General features: G+C 39.3%; 2 protein-coding genes across 4 annotated transcripts in view; one reads left to right on the top strand and one right to left on the bottom strand.

Moving 5' to 3' along the window:
• The window catches only part of carmil2 (capping protein regulator and myosin 1 linker 2), a 53,484-nt gene extending 49,759 nt beyond the window's left edge, over positions 1-3,725 (top strand). For both annotated transcript variants that reach the window (XM_035157216.2, XM_035157214.2), the window contains exon 41: positions 21-3,725. In XM_035157216.2, coding sequence (XP_035013107.2) covers positions 21-532 — 512 coding nt within the window. In that variant the 3' untranslated portion in view covers positions 533-3,725. The remainder of the gene's footprint in view (positions 1-20) is intronic.
• A 387-nt stretch (positions 3,726-4,112) lies between these two features.
• On the bottom strand, positions 4,113-19,868 carry ric8a (RIC8 guanine nucleotide exchange factor A). Of its 2 annotated transcripts, XM_035157223.2 has the most exons (15): positions 19,626-19,867; positions 15,709-15,756; positions 15,498-15,515; positions 11,854-12,067; positions 11,470-11,615; positions 11,294-11,374; positions 10,934-11,033; positions 10,472-10,659; positions 9,423-9,517; positions 9,183-9,333; positions 8,299-8,394; positions 8,058-8,202; positions 7,474-7,618; positions 6,680-6,799; positions 4,113-5,606 (listed from the first exon to the last, which is right to left on the bottom strand). In XM_035157223.2, the coding sequence occupies exons 1-15, from the start codon at positions 19,719-19,721 to the stop codon at positions 5,474-5,476; spliced, it is 1,776 nt and encodes a 591-aa protein (XP_035013114.2). In that variant the 5' UTR covers positions 19,722-19,867; the 3' UTR covers positions 4,113-5,473. The 2 variants fall into 2 exon arrangements, with proteins under 2 accessions (XP_035013114.2, XP_035013115.2); XM_035157224.2 differs by lacking the exon at positions 15,498-15,515 and having other exon boundaries at positions 19,626-19,868.
• Positions 19,869-20,972: the final 1,104 nt, after the last annotated feature.

The raw sequence follows: 20,972 nt of genomic DNA, 5'->3' as shown, positions 1-20,972 counted from the left end.
TGTGTCTTTCATCCCCTCAGCCAGTGACAAAGGAAAAGAGACAGCTGGAGAAAAAAAGGACCAGAAGGAGGAGCTGAAGTCACAGAAAGGTGGCGGGACGATAGCTGAAGCAAAGTACCCCTCTCCAGAAGAGGAAGAAGCCCTAGGCTCAGGGTGTGCCTCCTCTACAGCTCAGACTCAACAAGGAGTATCAGCACCTCGACTCTTCACTCCAGCCGCAGCCCTCAACAAAGCTTCGTCCACCCAGGAGAGGCCTCCAGCACGAACCCCGACGCTGGAAAAGCCTCCTGTAACCTCCACAACCCAGAAAAAGAGCCCCAGCACAGTCCCAACTCTCGACAAACTGCTTGTGTCCCCACCACTCCAAGACAAGACCTCCAGCACAACCCACAAGAAGAAGAGCCCCGGCACGGCACCAGCTACAATGGATCTTGGAAACAGCACAGAGGAGAGAGGAGAGGCGCTCTTTAAACAGCACACAATGAAGGCAGAGCCCGCAGACCAAAGAACTGAGCCCCCTCTGTCTGAATAACACACAGACATTGACTTACCCAAGGAGAAAAGACACACCTCGGAGAGAGAGGGAGGAGGGGGCTGTGACATGACTGAGATCAGGAAATGCAAGGGCACATGAGTTCTGAGAGAAACCCCCTGTGGAAAAAAGCTGCTGGGTCCCACATCATTAGTGTTCTCCTGAGAACTAGATATTATTTAGTGAACACGGTTGGTGCTTGTTTAAATGCTAGCCTACAGCTAACATCCCTGCAGCTTTTTTACTCTGACTTGAGTTGAGTTTGGTCAAATCCAATCAAAAAATGGCTACTGTTTTTTTTTTTGTGAGGCTTCCTGATTCATATGATTTTGGCAGCTGGGATTTATTTTCTGGTCTGTGCTTATTTACACCAACATCAAATATACAGATGTTAGCTGTAGCTAGTCAGCAAGACACACCAATTGTGCGACAGAGTGTGTTTGTGTGTGTTGATCTCGATAAGGGACTTTGTTCTGTTTTTTTGCTCGAGACTCATGATTTTTTTCATCTTCATACACTGATGAAATGACATGGAGTCATAAATTGTTCTATTTTACACTCACCACAAAGAGATGACACATTTAACAACACATTTAGTGTGTGTAGTTCATCAACATGTTAGGTTTCAACACAAATACACAAAAATCGCCTGCTTATATAAATGAGATCATTCTGACATAATAACAGGTTTTCAAGGTCCATTATGTCATTTATTTCTTCTCACTTTACCTTCTTACTTTCTTTTACTTCCAGGTTCGTCTTCGATCCACACTGATGTATTTTATTTTGACTAACATCCAAGTGATTAATTGACAATTAGACCCATTAAGCTCATTTTTAATTGGGTATTTTTGTTAAATGTTTAAATCTTATTGAGTCAAAAAATATTGATTGAATGGTGCTCTCTCTCTCAATGCACTGTTTCTTTTTTGTCATTGGCCTGATATTCAGGTTGATGTTGGCTGTTTAGGATGGAGCATTACAGAAAGAATAGTTTACATTACAACAGGATTACAGTACCAAACCCATAGTTGCATTTATTTTCATAAAAATGTACATCCTCAGTTGGATTTATGGATATAAACAAACTGCTGAGGGAGATAAGGTAAAGTTACATAAGAAGGAGTTCAGTTTTCAGGTACACGAACATGCAGGCTTTATAACTGTTAATAGCTCTGGTGAGATGAGGTGGAAATGGATTAACAATGAATTAGCCACTGTTTTTTTAAGCTTTTACATTTATAGATGCTGCATGGTGGCAGACTGCAGGACTTCAGCAGTTCACAAGGACAGTTCCCTGTCGCTTGTTTGACTTAATCCGTCATTCAGACCATCATGAATCTGATTTGAAATCCATTTTCCTCATGTACCAGAGCATCCGACTGATAAATTCAAGGTTTTTAAACACCAACAGCCTGCTTTTATGGAAATGCCCAAAGTTTCATTCTTTGGCTTTTATTTCAGTCAGTCCATTTACAACAGTATAAATAGCCGTGTCAGTCATCACAACAGGGGAAACTTTAAATCAGAAGCACAGCACAAAAACTTGCCACTTCGAGGTTTGGTAGTGTGGGCTAAGAGTAAACAACATAAATATAAGGTTTTGTCTTCACCAGATATTTGTCATTTTATGATACATACCAGACTTCGTTACTACAGAACCGGCTCCAAACATGCTCCAAAGAATATTTATAATTCCAGAAGTTTACCACATTTTCGGGTTGTTTTCACTTTTGAACTGAAAATTATTTCAAATCAATTTCCTCTACACTACTTATTAAAGGCCACATTATGCCAACTATGTGGTAAAATATTCCAATTTTGCTTTTGCCTTGTTAAGATGTTTTCACATTAAGCCTTTGGATCTTCAGATGAACAAATGGAATGCTCTTTCTGATTCAGTCACTGTCACTAATTGAAGGAAGGAGCATATAAGTATGATCAGATGTAGTGTAAGATAAGAATCAGTGTATTTAGTCTATCGAAGTTTCAGGGTGGTTGTGGAGAGTGGTGCGTGTTTCGTGAGAGCAGACCTCGATGTTGTCAGCGACCTGAGCCTCCGTCTAATCCTGGGGTAGAGTTTATTTTCTACTGTCATGTTTATCTTTGCCTTGCACGCACAGGATATGTACAAAACTACATAAGCAAACAAAAACGTTATGAAAGTTATGAACAGAGTGTAAATCCATACAAATACTTATAATTATTAAAAAGTTGATTGAGTTGTGTCAAAATGTGTATTCTCTTGTTTTTGTTGTGATTCTGTTGTTTAATTTCTTCCTTCATTCAAGTTTGTAAAGTCTCAGAAAACAATCCTTATGTTAAACTGGGAGACTCGAAATAGAGAAGAAAAAGGCTGCAGTTTGATAATTTAATATTGGACGCAATGTTTGAGGGGCTCTCCCTGAAGCAGAGAGGAAAAGTTAGGATATACAGTATCTTGTGCTGCTTAGATTTCAACTATTTCTCACTTGCCACATTTATTGGACTAACCTGCTTGCATGCCACACATTAAATCTAATATGATAATTTTTTTACAACCCTTTTTTGTTTTTTACTTGATTTTGAGATTTACTTTCCTACCTACCCTTCTGGGTGTTTTTGCAGTATATTTGTTGAAGATACAGTAAGCAAAGGTTGGGATTCCTTTTACATTTTCTAAAGGTTCACGTCTGTGATGTATAAGTGAAGTGTGCTCTCTGTGTTTAGTAGTGAAATAAGCCTTCTGTAGGGGAAACCAAAATGACCACACATATCTGGGACCCCATTTCTAAAACAGTGTGTAGGTTTCATACTAAAAAAGAGCACACAAAATCAAACGTGCATGAGTGGATCTGCCTCATATCCTGCCCTCTACACACCTACATTCAACCATAAATGGTCAATGCAAAGCACCTCATGAATGTCTGATGACACTGTATGGACAATTGCGCCTCTCCCTCTGATGCTTTCCCTGCTGCTCTCCACATTTAGTGAAAACATTCATCCATAAGTTAAACACCTTTAAGTTCATCTGTTATTTTATGATGTTGCATTAAGTGAACTTTTGTTTTGGATTTGCAACTGTGATGCTTGTAATGTGTTTCTCTTTTGTATTTTCTGATGTGTTGCTGTTGATAATTTGTTGTGTTTTTATTGGGTTCATCCACAACCATATGTTTGTGCATATCAATAAAAGCTCCCAGATAGTTCACAGCTTAAATCAAAAAAACATGTGATAGTGAAAGCTAATACACAAACTTTGTGAGTAAAATGTTGGTAACACATGGCTACAGAATATACCCAGACAATAGAAAAATCCACAGAAATCTATGTCTAGCTTTCCTATCAGTTATGCATCTCATTCAGGTACAGCCGGCAGGAGCAATTTGGGGGCTTGCATATTGGACGACCTTGGAATCGAACCAACGCTCTGCCAATTAGTGTACAACCTGCTCTAACTTCTGAGCCACCGAAGCTCATGAACGGAGAAAGCTGGTTTGTGTAAAACTGTATTTTACATGGTACACTTCAAAATATAGATGACCTTTTATGATGATGGTGCAACAGTAAAAGTTAGCATCAAAAATATGACATGACATTTTTGTAATTTAAAGACATTTAATGTATAATACAGCCCATTATTATTGGCAGCTATACAACAACAATATAAATACAAAATATTATATGATGTGTTATAGATTACAGGCTCTTTCTTTTCATAAGAATATTTCATCTCCAGTCTAAAATTATGACATATCTGTCAGCAGTTTCACATCAAGTCTAAAAATAAAACATCTGAGGGGCTTTATGAAAAAGAACAGGCATCTAAAGTATTTCTTTTTTCTCCTCAAAAATAGCTGATTCCATCATCACAAACTGAGCAGCATCTCTTTGGCTTTCATACAGTTCCACTGCTCCCATGAGACGGGGAAATGACACATAATCTGAACATGAAAAGCTCCTATTAATGACAAACTAGTTTACACTGTGAAAGCACAACTGTTTTCTGCTGTAAATAGTTCTCTATGGAAAAGAAAATGTCAGTGAGGTTCGTGCAATACCCTGAGTAACAGTAACTGGGTGTTTGTGGAGAGGCATGGTGCTGTTGAGCTCATTCAGCTCTGTGCTGTGAGGAGGCACAGGAGTCTCAAAAGACACGGTCTCATAACCTCAACAAATCAGATCCAAATGATTGGGAAAACATGATCTCAGTGGTTTGGGAGTCAGGTGAGAAGTGTTGAATGAGCCCATAGTTGTTGTTTTTGTCTGCTGAAATAAATCACTTTGAACCATACAATCATACATCAACTCTGTGAGGCATTTAAGGTTCGGGTTTTGTGTCAGGGGGGTTTTGGGGCAAGGAATGGTCAACATAATGGATTACACAGCATACTGTATGTGTGCAGTTGACTGAGAAATACTAATGATCAGTCAAAGACTCAGAGAGCTCAGGTACACAAACACTTGAAGAGATACAAGAAGTCTACTTATAAAGTTAGACAAGCAGGTCATGAGCAAAAATGAGCAATAAATGATTCTTCTTGTTTGTTAGAAGCAAAGTCAACTCTGCTGAGTTGGACAGGAGCATGATTTAAACGACCATACTTAAGCTGTTTCTGTTTCTCTACCTTACAATTATGAAAATCAACTGGCTACATATACAACTCAGCCATTTACAATTTTTTGTCAAAAGGATGGTTTTGGACATGTACGTGTATAATTTCATATAGTCACATTTTTGTAAAATCGTAAGTAATGAAACACGGGTTATTTGTATATGACAGAGAAGCACATAAAGCCAGTGATATTGTCCTTCAATCTGAATTTCATGCTGTGGTTTCACTTTGACTCAACTAATCCCAACTGTCCACCATGTGACACGTGAATGTTTCCAATAATCAAACTGCCAGGACTGACACAGGAGTTACAGCTATTTCTGTATTTATGCTTCTGTGCTTACTAAGCCTCATCTTCACTGCCTGGATCTTCTGGCTGGAACACAGGATTGTGTGTGAGGTTTTGTAGATCATCTGGAGTTATCTCTCTCATTTTCCCATCCATGCTGAGCTGCATAGGCTGGATCACATTGGTCCTGTCGAGAAAGGTGGTTCAAATGAAATAATGAGGGCATGTGTGAGTATAGATTGAACTAAGTCTGCAGCCCTGAGCAGTGAACACTGTGGCAGTATTAATTACTGAGAAAATGGCAGTAAGCGCAACTAAATACAAAACTGAGTGCATTCAACGTGATATTGCTCAAAGTTAAAGTAATTACAAATCCTGTTCATTTAATTGTGCTGTATGTACATTTTTACAGCCCCTGAACGTCATTTTGACACGAAACTGGCAGTGGGTGGTGGTGATGGTCGCTTGCCAAGAGCTTCAGCTATTCTTGTCTCGTAAAGACAAGATATAATTTATCATCTGAGCAGAGTAAGTTCATCGGGACAGACTTGATGATTCAGTGACAGGCCAGCCATATTGGGGCTAGTTGGTTAGCATACTGACTTTAGTAGAAGCAGATCTGTTCCAGCTGATGCTCAGCAGGATACTGATGCTCTTAACCTTTTTCATCCTTACAAAGTTTTAATCTGGTTTATATCTTCTTCCTCACCACATGGAGCCATGTTACATCAAATGCAACAGGTCCACAGGTTAATTCATAACCTTGTTCATGTAGTTATAGAAAAATCACAGGTGTAATTACAGTTGTGTTCATGCATGGATACTATACTTTGGGAACTATATTTTGAATGTAGTCTATTTGTTTCATCCATCCATCCATTACCCATTATCCTTTGAGGGTGATGGGGGAGCTGAAGCCAATCACAGGACTAACATACTGAGAAACCAGTAACCTTCTTGCTATGAGGCAAGCACTGCACCACCATGCGGCCTTAGTCAATTTGTCTTTAGTTACAAATAAAACCAAATACACTTAACTTCAACTTAATCACTTAACATTTTGTGATTTTGTAAAGGGTGCACTCAGAATACTAAATGTAACTATTATTAGACTTTCTATCTAGAGTGGAGTGTAATCTGTTCTAACAGATCGTGTGTGTGTGTGTGTGTGCGTGCGTGCGTGCGTGCGTGCGTGTGTGTGTGTGTGAGTGAGTGAGTGTGTGTGCGTGTGTGTGTGTGTGTGTTTCAGCTTGTATTGACCTTGACAGTTTGTCAAACATCCTGACCAGCTTCATAGCTTCATATTCTTTCTGCTCCTCTGTCATTCCCTCCATGGGATCAGGCTGCTCCTCTTCCACAACTCCTGTTATTGGGTTTATACTGGAGACAAAAAATAGCGAGACAGAAAGAAAATAAAAGAATAGAAAATAGCAAAGTTATTCAAATTCTAAGATCTCAGAGTTCAGACCTCATTTTACATTACACTCGCGTTAGTTTAACTGTGCCATGTTTCAAAAGGCTTGCATATGGTCACCTAATGAATCATGGGGGTGTTTTGGGTGTAACATGTAATTAACCAATCAGAATTACATCTCCCATTCAATGGTGTCACTTTGTATATGAGAAGGTCATCTGTGTGTGTAACAAGCTGAGTATTAGTTTGTGGTGCACCTGCCTATGCGGGTGCATATTACTATTTTGATAATGAATCTTTAAAAAACAATGAACTGTGCCACTGACTTCAGACAGGGTTTTGGTGGTCAACCACTTTTCACTGCCTCAAAGTAGCAATTCATTAACAATACACATGACCACAGCTCACTTTAAGACCAACACACCCATGGGTGCTCAGATGGATGCAATTGCATTTTCTATTTAAACAATGTGGGTGCTGGAGAGAGAAATGTCTTTAGTCTGTAAGACAGAGCCAAATAATTCAATGGTTACACTAAATGTTTAATACTTAAAGCTAGCAAATGTATTTTGGAAATGCTGCAATGAAACACACTAAATAAAGCACTGAGCTAAGGTGACAGTGTAGAGGTGGTACTGACTGAGCCTTGGCCTCTTTGTACTCCTCTGTCTCAGAGTCTTCATCTTCAGAGTAGATCCCAGAGTCTCTGCCCCCCCTCAACAGCCCTCTGGCAGCCAGGAGACCCGCAGCGTTACCATATCCAGTATACTTAATGAACCTTGACACTGAATTTAAAAAAAAGTTACTGTTAATACAGCAGAATTAAAAGACACCAATACAATGTCAAGAAAAGCAATCCAAGACGTCTCTGGTCAGAGAGCCCCAACCTCATCCAGATACGATATTTACATCAGACATGAGGCTGATCTGAATTATGAGCCGATCGTTTAGGCTGCACTAGCTAAGATTTATATTCAGGACACATGTTTTTATCTATGAAAAACCAGATCTCATGTCGGTAATTTCAACATTAGTACATGCGCTGGTCAGAGAGTTTAACTCATAACAGAGTTGATAATAATAGAGTCATATTACATAGTTGTTCAACTGCATAGTTGATGAGTCGACATAGTCCATGTCGCAGTGAGCGATGAGCTTAAAGTCACTCATACAGAGAGTGACATGAATCATTAAAACAAACCATTAAAAATATATTTTCCTCACCACTTTCTTTGCAGAGCACAAAGAGGAATTCAGCTGCACAGTCCTTAACATCGGTGTCAATGTGTGTCATTATACGGACTAGTTTGTTCCTCAGAGCACTGCCCACCTCTGGTCTGTTTATCACATCACGCAGTGGAGGTAGCACCTAAACACACACACACACATTAGCCATCAAAACACCAACAGTGCTAATAATTACTCTCTTCATCGTGGATCTTATTCGCGTCAGTCCAGTACTGACCTTTGACCTGAGAAACTTCCTGGTCTCTCTATGGATGCGGCCGCTTTCGGTCAGCAAGTTCAGTGATGGGAGAAGGGTCTCTCTCAGTTTATGGCCCTGATTAAATGAAAAGCAAACATTTACAATTGTAGAATAAATACAACCAATCATCTGGACTCCGTGGAGGCCGCTCAGAGAGCATACACTTCCACCAATGCTATTGCCCAAAACTTCTCCATTTAAAATAATGTGAAAAGAACATCAAATAAATTGTTCTCAAAGATGTATTATATCTTTGAGGTAGTACTTATTACACTGATGTCTTGTGAAGTTTTCATGATTCTGACAAGTTTTGTTGAAATTAGTTATTTGATGATATGTGGAGCTTGTGTATTATATTGATACCATGGCTCTAACCCAATCACTACAGTCACACAATGCTAGCTTGATTTGTAATTTGGATTTTAAATCTTCGATCAAAACCCTATTGAATAAGAAAATTGGTTCTAATTGGTTACTTTCCACCACTGTCTATAAGGAACATGGTCCATTAGATCTTTCTAATATCAGTTAATAATTTAAAATACTGTCAGCTGCATTTGTCAGTAATCAAACGTATCCTAGACTGCTACACATTTTCACTGATTTGTTGTAACTTGTAGCAACCAGCTGGCATAGTATTCTAAACACGGACACATCAGTTAACACACAGCTCCACCTACTGACAGAGAGCCAGGCTCTGTTCAACAGTTTATTTCCTTTTACCTTCAAGAAGATAAGCAACTGTTAACCAGGCGGGTAACAAGCTATATCATATTATAGTAGCATATTTAATATATTACCTAATTTGATTAATATTTGGATTAATTTATATAGTGAGGAAGATACAAAAAGTCTTGTCTTACCCGGTCAAGTCTTTTCTCCATGAATTCCAGCAGCATGTTGACAGCATCCATGTTGACCCCCATATACTCAGTGGAGCCTTGTTGTACCTTTGGCATCAACAGCACATCCAGACAGGGCAGAGGGAGGTTACCTAACAGGTTAACAGTGTGGCTGGGGAAAAGAGGGATGGAGGGCAATGACTGTATGATTCAATGAACAGAGTGACAAAGACAACAGATGTAAGGTTTGTGATGTTCTACCTGTGGAACTCCTCAGTCCTCTCCTCTCCATCAGCATGGCTCATTAGACAGTGTCTCAGTATGGCTCCCAAATGTCTGTACTCTGCCGTCTCCTCCTTCACACACACACACACACACACACACACACACACACACGTTACAGTTACACATGTCTCGTTCGCATGGTCTGAAGTGGAAGCCTTTCACTGTAAATGTGTATATTTTCAGTGTATTTGTGTGTAACAGACAGAGGGAGCTGACTAATCTATGTTGTTGGGTTCCAATGGAAACAGAAAAATGTTTGAAATATTCAAAAGAAAGGCATAAACATTTTCAACACACAGAAGACCAGCAGCTAGGGGGTTCTTTCCCTGACTTTTGGTTTGGGATGAAAAGTCTCAACAACCATAGGATGAAAATAAAAAATTCAATGTCTCCTGAGAATAAATCTAATTATTCTGTCTGTGATGATCCCAGACCCTTGCTCTCACAGCACCAACAGGTCTGTGTTTTCATGTATACCATGAAATATCTTAAAATGTCTGCTTGATGGATTGGTTGGATGGATTGTTGGCACTCATGCCCCCCTCAGCATGAGTTGTAGTTGGCGTTGGTGATCCTTTGACTGTCGCTCTAGTGCCACCATCAGGTCAAAGTTGCACTTTGTGGCCAAATACTTAAAAATAATAACAAATCAAATCCGCCTCAGCTCAAATACATTTTTAGTGTCAATTAGCATGTAAATAACTGTAAGTACATTTAACAGTGAGGGAAGGCCTCACAGAGTTTAGCCAGATGTCCCAAGAGAATGAGTGAATTTGATATAACTGTAGCTGTTCTGGATAGTTATTACACAACAAGCCTGGGAAATATGACAGTGTTGTATCTTTATGGGTTCATTCACATAAAATAAAAATGGCTGCAGGTCTTTCTGAAATAAGTAATTCTATTAATGTACACTAAGTTAGCTACTAAATGCAATTACTATACAATATTCAGAATTGTTAGTATTATATTAATAACAACATGACAAAAACTACATAATAAAGACATGTACTTTTCTTCAATACCTCGTCAACCTTACGCCTTGCAGTGTCAAACGTGACGTTGAATAGTATTTTCAGAATTTCCATGGCTAGTTCTATTTGTTCCCGGCTCAGAGAGGGTAGTTCTTCAGGTGGGACGTCCTCTGATCCTGCTCTGGCCGTCTCCAATGTGTCTGGCCAACACAGGCCTAGTGTCACATCCAACTGGTTGCCTAGAACACACAGGAGGAGAAGTTGCCAACGTATTCGCTTTGTACCTTCCTCTTATGGAATCCTTTCCTCCTTGAAAGAACTTGTCAATTTATGTGCGATGATTTTTCATTTGTCTTGTTATTGCTTTATAAAAATCCTAGGTATTACAGACACTGGAGACCTGCAAGGTGAGTTACATTGCGCCATTGGAGACTGGTAACCTAGAGATGATGATGGCCACTAGATCAGTAGTTACAGAGGGAGGATATAGTGGTTACACATGAAATCAGTTACCTAGCAGACTGATGCCATGAAGCTCCTGTGCTAGCTGTGCCCTGACGTCTACCCTGAGGGCAGTCAGCAGAAAGGTGAGGCGCAAGTCAAAGAACCGCACCTGGACAGAGAGAGCACACACGGACACAAACCTCAGTGCTTATTTGGTACCAGCTGGAGGGTATCTGCTGCACAGAGTATCATTAAGTGTAGTGTGACAAAATATTTTTCATAAACAACATTGAAGCTTCAAACAACCTGGCAGTTCATGCAGACACACACAAAAGCATAGAATTAGCGCACTATTATTATGAGTGCTCTGGTTTTGAGGCTACAGATGTCAACAAAGTCAACATGAAGAAATGTAGCTGACATCCATACCTCGTGGTTCCAGATGGAATCATGACACTGTTTCAGCCGCTCTGACAAGCCCTTTATCAGCTGCAGATCTGCTGCGATGACCTGCCAACCACCCATCCAAGTACAGGTTTTAGATTGTCACCAACACAATCTGAAGTTTTCATGTAAATGTGCAAAGAGAAATACAGCACACTGACCTGTCCCGTCTCGTTGTGTAGCAGGATGTTACATATGGACTTGAGAGCCTCGACAATCACTTCCTGGTCAGGACTTTCTGACGGAGGGGACGCTCCCTTCATCAACTCACTCGACACTTCCTCTGCATCTTCCCCCTCACCCTCGACTAGAAAGAATTAATGCCAAAGTCCAGTAGTGAAGCAGACACATCCTGTATTTAGACTGTGTTTAGTTGAAATGCCCATGGGAAGATTTGAGGAACAGAGGATGAACTTTGTTCTTTTTTTTGTTTAGTAATTCCAAAACAAATTTATGCTGTAGGGGCTAAAAAGGAGAAACAATACAATAGTTACACTGCAAAAAAAATCTTTAAAAGTGCAAACGTGGTTGGCAGCAGGGCTTACCTTGGCCCTCCATCGGATTGCTGTGGGCATGTGTGGCAGTGCTGGCAACAGTGATGCCAGCGTAGCGGGCAAGAGTAGACATGGCAGAGCGATTGATGAAGGGGTCCAGGCAGTCTTTGTCTCTGGTCAGGATGCGAAGCGTTTCTAGACATGCCAGCTGACAGGACGGCTGCAACTCCCTATTGAGGAAACCGAGCACCAACTCCCCCAGACGCTGTGTCACACAACAAACAAATCAAGTCACACCTGTATTCATGGAAGCATAGAAGGAAATAGGTGATTAAACATAGCAGTTTCACCCATACAATGTAATGAACACTGGACTGAAGCTGCTGCTTGTCTCAATACTGTACATAAAGTGTATTGAGTATTTTCCATGGCTGAGATGCTCTTTGATTTAATTTCACTCATGACTACTTTAGTTTTTGTACAAGTAGTTGTGACTCTGCCGTTAAAGGACAGTTTGTCAAAGTCCTATGTCTCCTGGCTAACGAGGTGAGTGGCAGCTAATCCTGGCTCTGATAAATGCGTCTGCTAAGCTCATCTTGCTAATATGTTCCTACAGTCTATTTGCAGGTGTGTGCTCCATGTGTGCACGTTTGTTGGATAAAGAAAGCACGCAGTGACACATAAGCTGCACTTGACCTATGTTAAAGCCTGAACTTTGAACTAATTTACTTTTCTTTTTTCCTAAGGACCATAGTTTTAATCTTATGCTCTCTATAGCTAAACTGAACAACAACATCAAGGTTTACTTTGTGAAGCTGTTGCTTTGCTGCTCTGTCAGAGACTGAATGTGGTCTGTATTTATATAGCACTTTTCGAGTCTAGTCTTGATGACCACTCAAAGCGCTTTATAGTTTATTGCCATTCACCAATTCACACACACACTCATACAGTGCATCTATGGGCAGCACTTTTTCTATGAGGGGCAATTGTCTACCTCCAGTCACAACCGCCCCCAGAGACATTAGACCCAAAACAGTCACAAATGTGTGTTAAATCATCCAAAAATTTAAAATAGGATTTACAAATGTGTAAAATTTTAGAATAATTTGGGGTACTCATAAATGCATGTTCCAATCCACAGCCTAACACCAAGCAATTAGGAACCCAGGTTAAACTTTACAACGTTTATTTTACAAATGGACAAATCACAACCTGAATAAATATGAATGTGTTACTTCTACTATTACTTTTAGATTAACTTCAACTTCATTGATCTGATCATTTTTGCTTTTGTTGTGTCACAGTCTGCTCCTCCAGTAGAATTTAGTTTTCTCGTAGAACCCCATGACCCCCTGGACTGACAGTTTTCCCTGAAGCTGCTTGCTAAATCTACCCCTTTTTAAACCATATGTAGGCTATAGTCCATAGTTGGGACATGTATGTCTTCAAAAGAAGAGTTTGTCTATCTCAACAATTTAAAAACACAAAGTCACCAGAAGCCCATAAAGACATATAAAATAAATGTCACAAATCTTACACATTTGTTTACACATGAAGCTTTTCCAGAGCAAAAATGATCCGATCTGTGAAGTTGAAAAATACGAACATGCATATGTAAATCTGTTTTACATGTTTTCAAATTGCTTGGTATTTCTGTGTGTGGATTGGAACACATTTGTGAGTACTCAAAATTATGCAAATTGTACAGGTTTGTATATCTCATTTTTCATTTGTAGATTGTGAAACACACATTTGTGGCCATTTTGAGTGTCATTCTTCTCAATAGGTACTTGGTAATTTCCGAACTAAGTAGATTCAGTGTTTAGTGCTCTAACCTGTTAATCACCTTAATCGGTTAAGTGGTCATTTGCATCAGAACAGAATGAAGACTTAGTGGAAGTTCTGGTTAGTATAAGGCTGTGAATGAAATTCAACCTTTTTATAGTCTGGACTGAAAATCATATTTGTGTTCATGTATAGTAAATGATCAGAATAACCTATTAGCTCCAGTTTATGTGTAATTAATTAATTAATGCTGCAGCAAGAAAATCACTTCATCTGATCAATGTATAAAGGACGTGACAGATTTATTCTATAATCTTTGAGTTCTGTTAGCTTCCAGTCTGCTGTTATGAGAGATTCCAGGATGTGCTTTTATTCTGGTTTGATTATTTATATTTATCACTGACCGTCTGAACTGATTAAGCAAAGCATACTGATCTGATGTGTACATCTACTGACTAACACCCAGAGTTGGATTTAGTTTGATATCGCTGATATTCAAAATAAAATGGTACACCCTCTTGGGAACATAAATGTACTCCAACATTTCTGTTTATTGAGGACCATGTCATCATAAATGTTGAGGCAGTCATGAGGCAGTATTTTTTGTAAGTCCTCTGCATGTGTGCTTTTCTAACACACCCTCCTTATGTTGAGATGGAGGTCTGGCTACATTACTCATCCTGGTTCACTGCACCACACCTTCCAATAGTTCCCTTCTTTCACTGACACCTCCATGTCTTTATATACACCTCCATTGAGTTTCTGGTTATAGTATTAGGTCCAGAACGCATTCATTGAGAATGTGCTCTCACATTTACATTTATTTTGTACCACTCAGTGGTTAGGTTGAACTGAGGGTAATGAACCATACATTTTTTATTGAGTGGGACTGAATGAGATTTTAGTCCTGGAACCACCCTCACTGAGAGTCACTCTGCCCAAAAAATCCTGTAAGACCACAAAAATCCAAACGTGGAACACTAACCATAGAAACCGTTTATATTGCCCTAGTTTTCAAGTGAACTGAAAAAAATAAGAAACAGTTCAAACTGGCACCAAAACCAGTGAATGCTTTAAGTTTCAGTCTCTGTTTCACACCTGTCTGATGGAACACATTCACTCCTATTACAGTCACTCTCTGTCTCATCGGGCCACATAGCTGCTCATGTGTTAAGGCATGGTTATGCTTTCCATATGGGGTTTGATAAAGTTGCATTGAAAAGCATCTGCATCCTCGTAGTGAGAGAACATGCACAGACAGGCAGTGTGATGCTGCCGGTGTGTCACTGTGGCCGGGCTGACACTCGTAATTTCAGCCTTGATAACTCTGAACTGAAGTGAATGAAACAAGTCAAATGCATTCACAATATTGCCATTAGCAGCCAACTCTACAACTGACAAAGGTTATCTGAGTTTGTCAGATGTCAGCTGCATTGGTTTATTGGTGCATTAGTTTCTTAAATGTCAACGGATGCCAGTCGTGTCTAACTTCAGCAATTTAATAAATAGTATATTTACATTTGTGTTAGCACTCAGTTAAGTAACATCTCACTACAGAGCCTCAGAAATAAGCTGAAAAAATACACAAGATTCTCTGTCACCTTGTTTGAACATACAGACAAACAACATTCCACTTACATTTGTTCACTGACATTTTAAGTCCCCTCCTATCATTTGCTTTCTGTAATAAATTCCTGTCACCAGGACCTCATCTACCTTTTCATTTCTGGTTTAAGGGAATTAAACTACATTTGGATTTAAAAATCTGCATTACAGTACATTGTAGATAAACAGTGGGATCTCTCTCTCTCTCTCTCTCTCTCTCTCTCTCTCTCTCTCTCTCTCTCTCTCTCTCTCTCTCTCTCATTGAGAGTAAGAGCATACACATGTTAGTTATTCCATATTCATACCTTTTGTAACTCCCCTTCCTAGAGCACCGGGAATGCACACACAAGGAGAGACAGATGATACAGAGGAGGTGAGAGCGATAATAAATAACCATGTGTTCTTTTACTGGTGACATAAAGTTAGACATTTTATTACAAAATTTAAAGCTTCAAAGCTCTTAAGAATTCATGCAACTCTTTCATTGTCTAACATCAAGTACATTAACAGTCATACCTCTCTTTCATGCTCCTCTTCCCTGCTGAATGTAAAGCATTGGTCCATCTGAAGAGAAGGCACAAAAAAAAGTGTGAGGTAGAGGATATTCTAAAGGAGGAAGAGACAAGAGGAAGAGAACAGTACAGAAGAGGAAGAGAGGGAAAAGCAGGGGAAGAATAAGAAAACATAAACTTTTAAGACCTTAAAACAAAGAGGTAATCATAAATCATGATGGCGAATCGTGACAATCCTCTAACGGAGGAGGGTGGGGTCTCTTTTTCAAACTGAAGACTGCTATTCACATGTACTGTCCAATCAACAGTGTCCTTTAACCATGTCCACTATCCAGCTCGGACATATCCAGTCACTGTTGTGAAGATTGGCTTCTTGAATCTCCACTGAAATGTTTACCAAGGAATCCTGAACATTTCAAACCAAAACTAATGTTTTTTTCAATAAAGCAAAAGCATTCAACAGTTCTAAAACCAATTTTTTTTTAGGTTTGTTGGTTGTTATTATTGTTTATTTATATAGCTTATAAAGTGTTAATGACCAGTCAAAGCTTTTTAAAGTACAGTTTTGCCATTCACACACATTCATACAGTGCATCAAAGTGTGGCTGAGGGGTAGAGCGGTCGTCCTCCAACCTGAAGGTCAGCAGTTCGATCCCCAGTCTTCCCCATCTGCATGCCGAAGTGTCCTTGGGCAAGATGCTGAACCCCGAATTGCCCCTCATAGAACAACAAAGTGCTGCTAATAGATGCACTGTATGAATGTGTGTGTGAATGTAAGTGTACCGTAAAGAGCTTTGAGTGGTCATCAACACTAGAAAAGTATAAATACAAAACCATTTACCATTCCTCTATCACACATCAGTCACACTCTGCCGGCATAACCATCAGGGGCAATTTAGGGTTCGCTGTCATGCCCAAGGACACTTCGAACCACTGACATTGTTGTTAGAGGATGATTTGCTCTATGTCCTGAGCAACAGCTGCCCTAAAGGGGCAGTAGGGGGCGCTATAATGAACAAATTACATGTAATTACAATAAACAAACCCTAAAACTACTCCCAGATAGTAATGGCATGAAAGATGGTTCCATCTCGAAAATGTCCAGTCATATAGGTCAAGTAGTAATACTAGTAGGTAGTTTAAAGCTTATATATCTCTTACAATTAATGAGGTGTGGTGGATGGTTTGTATTTAAATTGCGTTTTTCTAGTCTTGATGACCACTCAAAGCGCTTTACAGTACAGTTTATTGCCTTTCACTCATTCACACACACATTCATACAATGCATCTCTAGGAAGCACTTTTTCCATGAGGTGCAATATGGGGTTCAGTTTCCTACCCAAGGCCATCGGCATGCAGATGGGGACGACTGCTCTACCTCCTCAGCCTCATGTTAGCATTCTCTTCGGGCGGTGTAAATATCTGCAAAATGCTCACTTTGTCTGTCTGCTGTTTGGTGCTGAGCAAATAGTTGTTATAGTGTGTTAATCAGAGCTTTTTCAGCTGATATATATGTTATTGTCAAGCTGCAAAACCTCAACAATGAGATAATAGATAATAATAATTTTTTTAAACTGTAGAACAGAGGGCAACTGAAGAGTTAGATAATTGTTTTTGGACTTGATCCACTGTTGATGTAAGGCAGGGGAAGGGTAACCTTTTTCCAATCAAATGGTCATTTCGATGTTTTTATTCCTTCAAGGGTCCTATCAATGAAACTAAGCTTGCTATCAATCTGACACATACACATACAAACATGGCTAATCCACACCTTCCAGCCAATCAGAATCTAGAAATATTGGTGGTATAGTTATTATATAATTGAGGTATTGTTATAAGTGCAACTTTAACAATGTACATGTTAAAAGTAAATTCCCACACTGTGTATTATATATATATGGCTTCTGATGTTAGGACTGTTTCTGAAAAGTTTAGAAAAGATTTTGAACATTTATGCTAAAACAGTAAAGGGGGGGGGGGCTCTAACTAGAAGGTCGGCGGTTCAATCCCAGTCTTTCCCATCGGCATGCCAAAATGTCCTTTGGCAAGATATAGAAAAACGTTGTATGAATGTGTGTGTGAATGGGTGAAAGAGCTTTAAGTGGTCATCAAGTCTAGAAAAGCAATATATAAATACAGACCTTTTACCATTTAAAGAAATACTTCAAGATAAAACCATAAATAAAAGTAACCAGCGCAGGCAAACAGCAGAGCATAGTGAGGAAAGGATATTGCAGATCGTGCAGCTCTCCTTTAACACTAAGCTCCTCTTTAGTAGAGTAGGATTTGACTTGGCTGTAGAAGTCTCTATTTGTGCATCAGAGAACATAATCCTATTGCCTTTGAGATCAACTCCCACACAGCTAAAAGCTCTGCCACAGAGAGAGCCATGCAGCATTGCTCACCTGGGTTAGCAAACAGCATTTTGTGAAGCGCAAGGGCATTAAACTCTTGGGAAGCAGTTGCTATTTAGCAGACATAGTGAAATTAATCAGATGCACATTTTTCAAACCAGCCAAATAGTTTTCATCCTCAAAGTCTTCTGTCTCGAAAAACTGAAAAATACCATATGAAGCCTCGTCTTCATTCCTGCCCATGTAGACGAGGACCAAAAACAGCCATTGGTGCTTGACAGTTGGTGAGAGCCTCAGATGTAGTCACTGTTTTTACCAACGTCATGAACTAGTAGGTAGTTGGTTGGGATTATGCACTCCCAGTCTAAAGTTTGTTGTGTTGCTAGAGGTGGTAGGGCCATAGGTCGCCTGAAGGGAAGACCTGTGGACAATATTCAGATCGGAAAAAAGTACTGCCCCAGTGGAATTAGTCCCTATGACTAGTGGACAACCCAACTTTGATTTCACAGGTGGCCCTAAATACTAAAATGTAGCATTACAGAAGTAGAAGAATGCTATAAATCAGTAACCCAACCCCTAGTCCGCATGCTGAAGTGTCCTTTGGCAAGATACTGAGCCCCAAATTGCCCCTTTTTTTTTTGTTAATGGGTGAATTTAAAACTGTACTGTAAAGTGCTTTGAGTGGTCATCAAGACTAGAAAAGCTATTTAAATACAGTCCATTTACCATTTACCAAATAACACTACTGCTCAATTTTCTACAACATTCTTCATGGGCCATACAAAATATTTAGAAAATGTTTTACAAATTTGTAATAGTTTTAATAGTGTATTTTTTATTGATGTGAATCGCTTAGTGATTTTGTATCTGCGAAAGGTATTATACAATTACTCTTCACAACTTTTATTTTCTTGATACTCACCATGATGCTTGTCAGCTGTGAAACACAACACAATGCCTGTTTCTTTCACTCTGACCTGAGAGGCATCCAGTCAGAAGGGACTGAAGAACATTTGCCTTTAAATGGATGGTTTTACCGTGGTGTTCAGGTGGTTGTGAGAGTGCTGCTGGCTAACGGCTACATTGACACTAATGTTACTGTTTTATGCTATTTCTTTTCCTTTATCTCAATAAAAATAATAGCTGTCATGAGAATTTTTGTATTTCTAACTTGCCTTTTTTTGTTTTTATGAATTATTCTACTGTCAAGTTAACATTCAGGTAAACTATTTTAAAATTAGAGTAAATGCTGCAGACTTAAAAAAAATCATTCTATGAAATCTATTGCTGTTAAGAATGTACCTAATATATATAGATACTCATATTTTGTATGTGTTAACATGTTTTCTGTTACTCCCCAACACTGTATGACTTAGAAAAATCCAGTCCTAATGAGGATAATGTGAGCATCCATGACCTTAACTGAACATGTATTTTTTGAGCTAAACACATAAAGCGAGGACAGAAGCTGCTTGCGTAAAACAGACAACATGTACATCACATTAATGTATACATTTATGATTAACTTGATGTTTCGCTGCAGAGATGCAGTTGGGCTCGTGTTTACCTCCTTGGTGTAGCTCTGTAGAGCAGTCAGAGCGGTGTCCTGCTCTCCCGTCTCCATCTGCTCTAAGATGGCACTTAAATCCATTTTCATCGCCATAGAACTGAGGCTTCCTCCTGGATTCACGCTCAGAGCACAAGTGTGTTTGTCCTCAGCGTGTGTGTACAAGCTATGATTTGACACCACCCACAGATGACTGCATGATGCCTGGATCCCTGCCTGCCACAGAGAGAGAGAGAGAGAGAGAGAGAGAGAGAGAGAGAGAGAGAGAGAGAGAGAGAGAGAGAGAGAGAGAGAGAGAGAGAGAGATTAACCTTGGATTTGTTCAAAACTGGTGCTGCGTTCAAGAGTCCTGGAGAGTGACGGACAAAACCCATCTCCTGAATAACGAAAGGATATACAGTATCTTTACTTATAATCATATACTAATAATATTAGTAAATATACATAATATGTACACTGGCTGTCATGTGAACAAAAGAATCCGTCCCTCTTCGACCTATAATTCCTCTCCTTTACATTTGAGTGGAAAATGTACTTTCTTTCTTTTTTCATTATTTTTCATATGGTTATTGTTCGACAATGAATTATAACATACAGTTATGGTAAATAGTGGTCTGCCTAATGTATTACACATATGATAAAAAAGGGTGGTCCTGAGGGTCAGAACCAGAACACAATAACATCACAAAACACAACAACTTGCTTCGTAGTACAGGCCCCGTTTCCACAGTCCTTATTCTTTAAAGTCACAAAGTCATGATATGATGAAACCATATCGAGAACTGCATCGTATAAATGTGTTTAAACTCTCAGGGCCACAAGTACTGATTTTCGGTAAACATAATCACAGTTTTCAATAGGGGATTCCATTTTTTTTTTTATTATATAATAGAATTTATCCAAATAAGATTTAAAAATTGTATTGCTTGTTGGACTAAACCAAAGGGGTAAATCATCTCAAAATATGTGCGTGATCTATGATGACCCATCACCGTTTATTTTCTAAAGTAGACAAGGGCGTGTTGGCAATGTGCGGGTGTGTTCGATTCATAATCCAAAGCAAATGTACGGGCGGGGTTAATGTTATACATTCGACAAATATCATCCAAATAGCATTGTATGACAAAGCAAATAAATTTTTATAATTCTTAACTTCCTCTGTTGCTACAGGATTTTTAAGAAATGTATAGAGACGAATAAACTCCACTCTTCCGGGCTACACGAGACCAGTACTACGATTTGAATGACGCTTTGATTTGACACGCGCTGTAGCAAATCAAACGTCAAGGCGGGGTTTGGGCGATGGGATTACAGCCAATAGCGTTGCTGTGACTATCTGAGTGACAG

The sequence above is a fragment of the Hippoglossus stenolepis genome, chromosome 5, assembly GCF_022539355.2.
Source record: "Hippoglossus stenolepis isolate QCI-W04-F060 chromosome 5, HSTE1.2, whole genome shotgun sequence".
NCBI lineage: Eukaryota > Metazoa > Chordata > Actinopteri > Pleuronectiformes > Pleuronectidae > Hippoglossus > Hippoglossus stenolepis.
The sequence above is the reverse complement of the archived record's forward strand: the minus strand, read 5'-3'. Positions and strand labels throughout refer to the sequence as shown.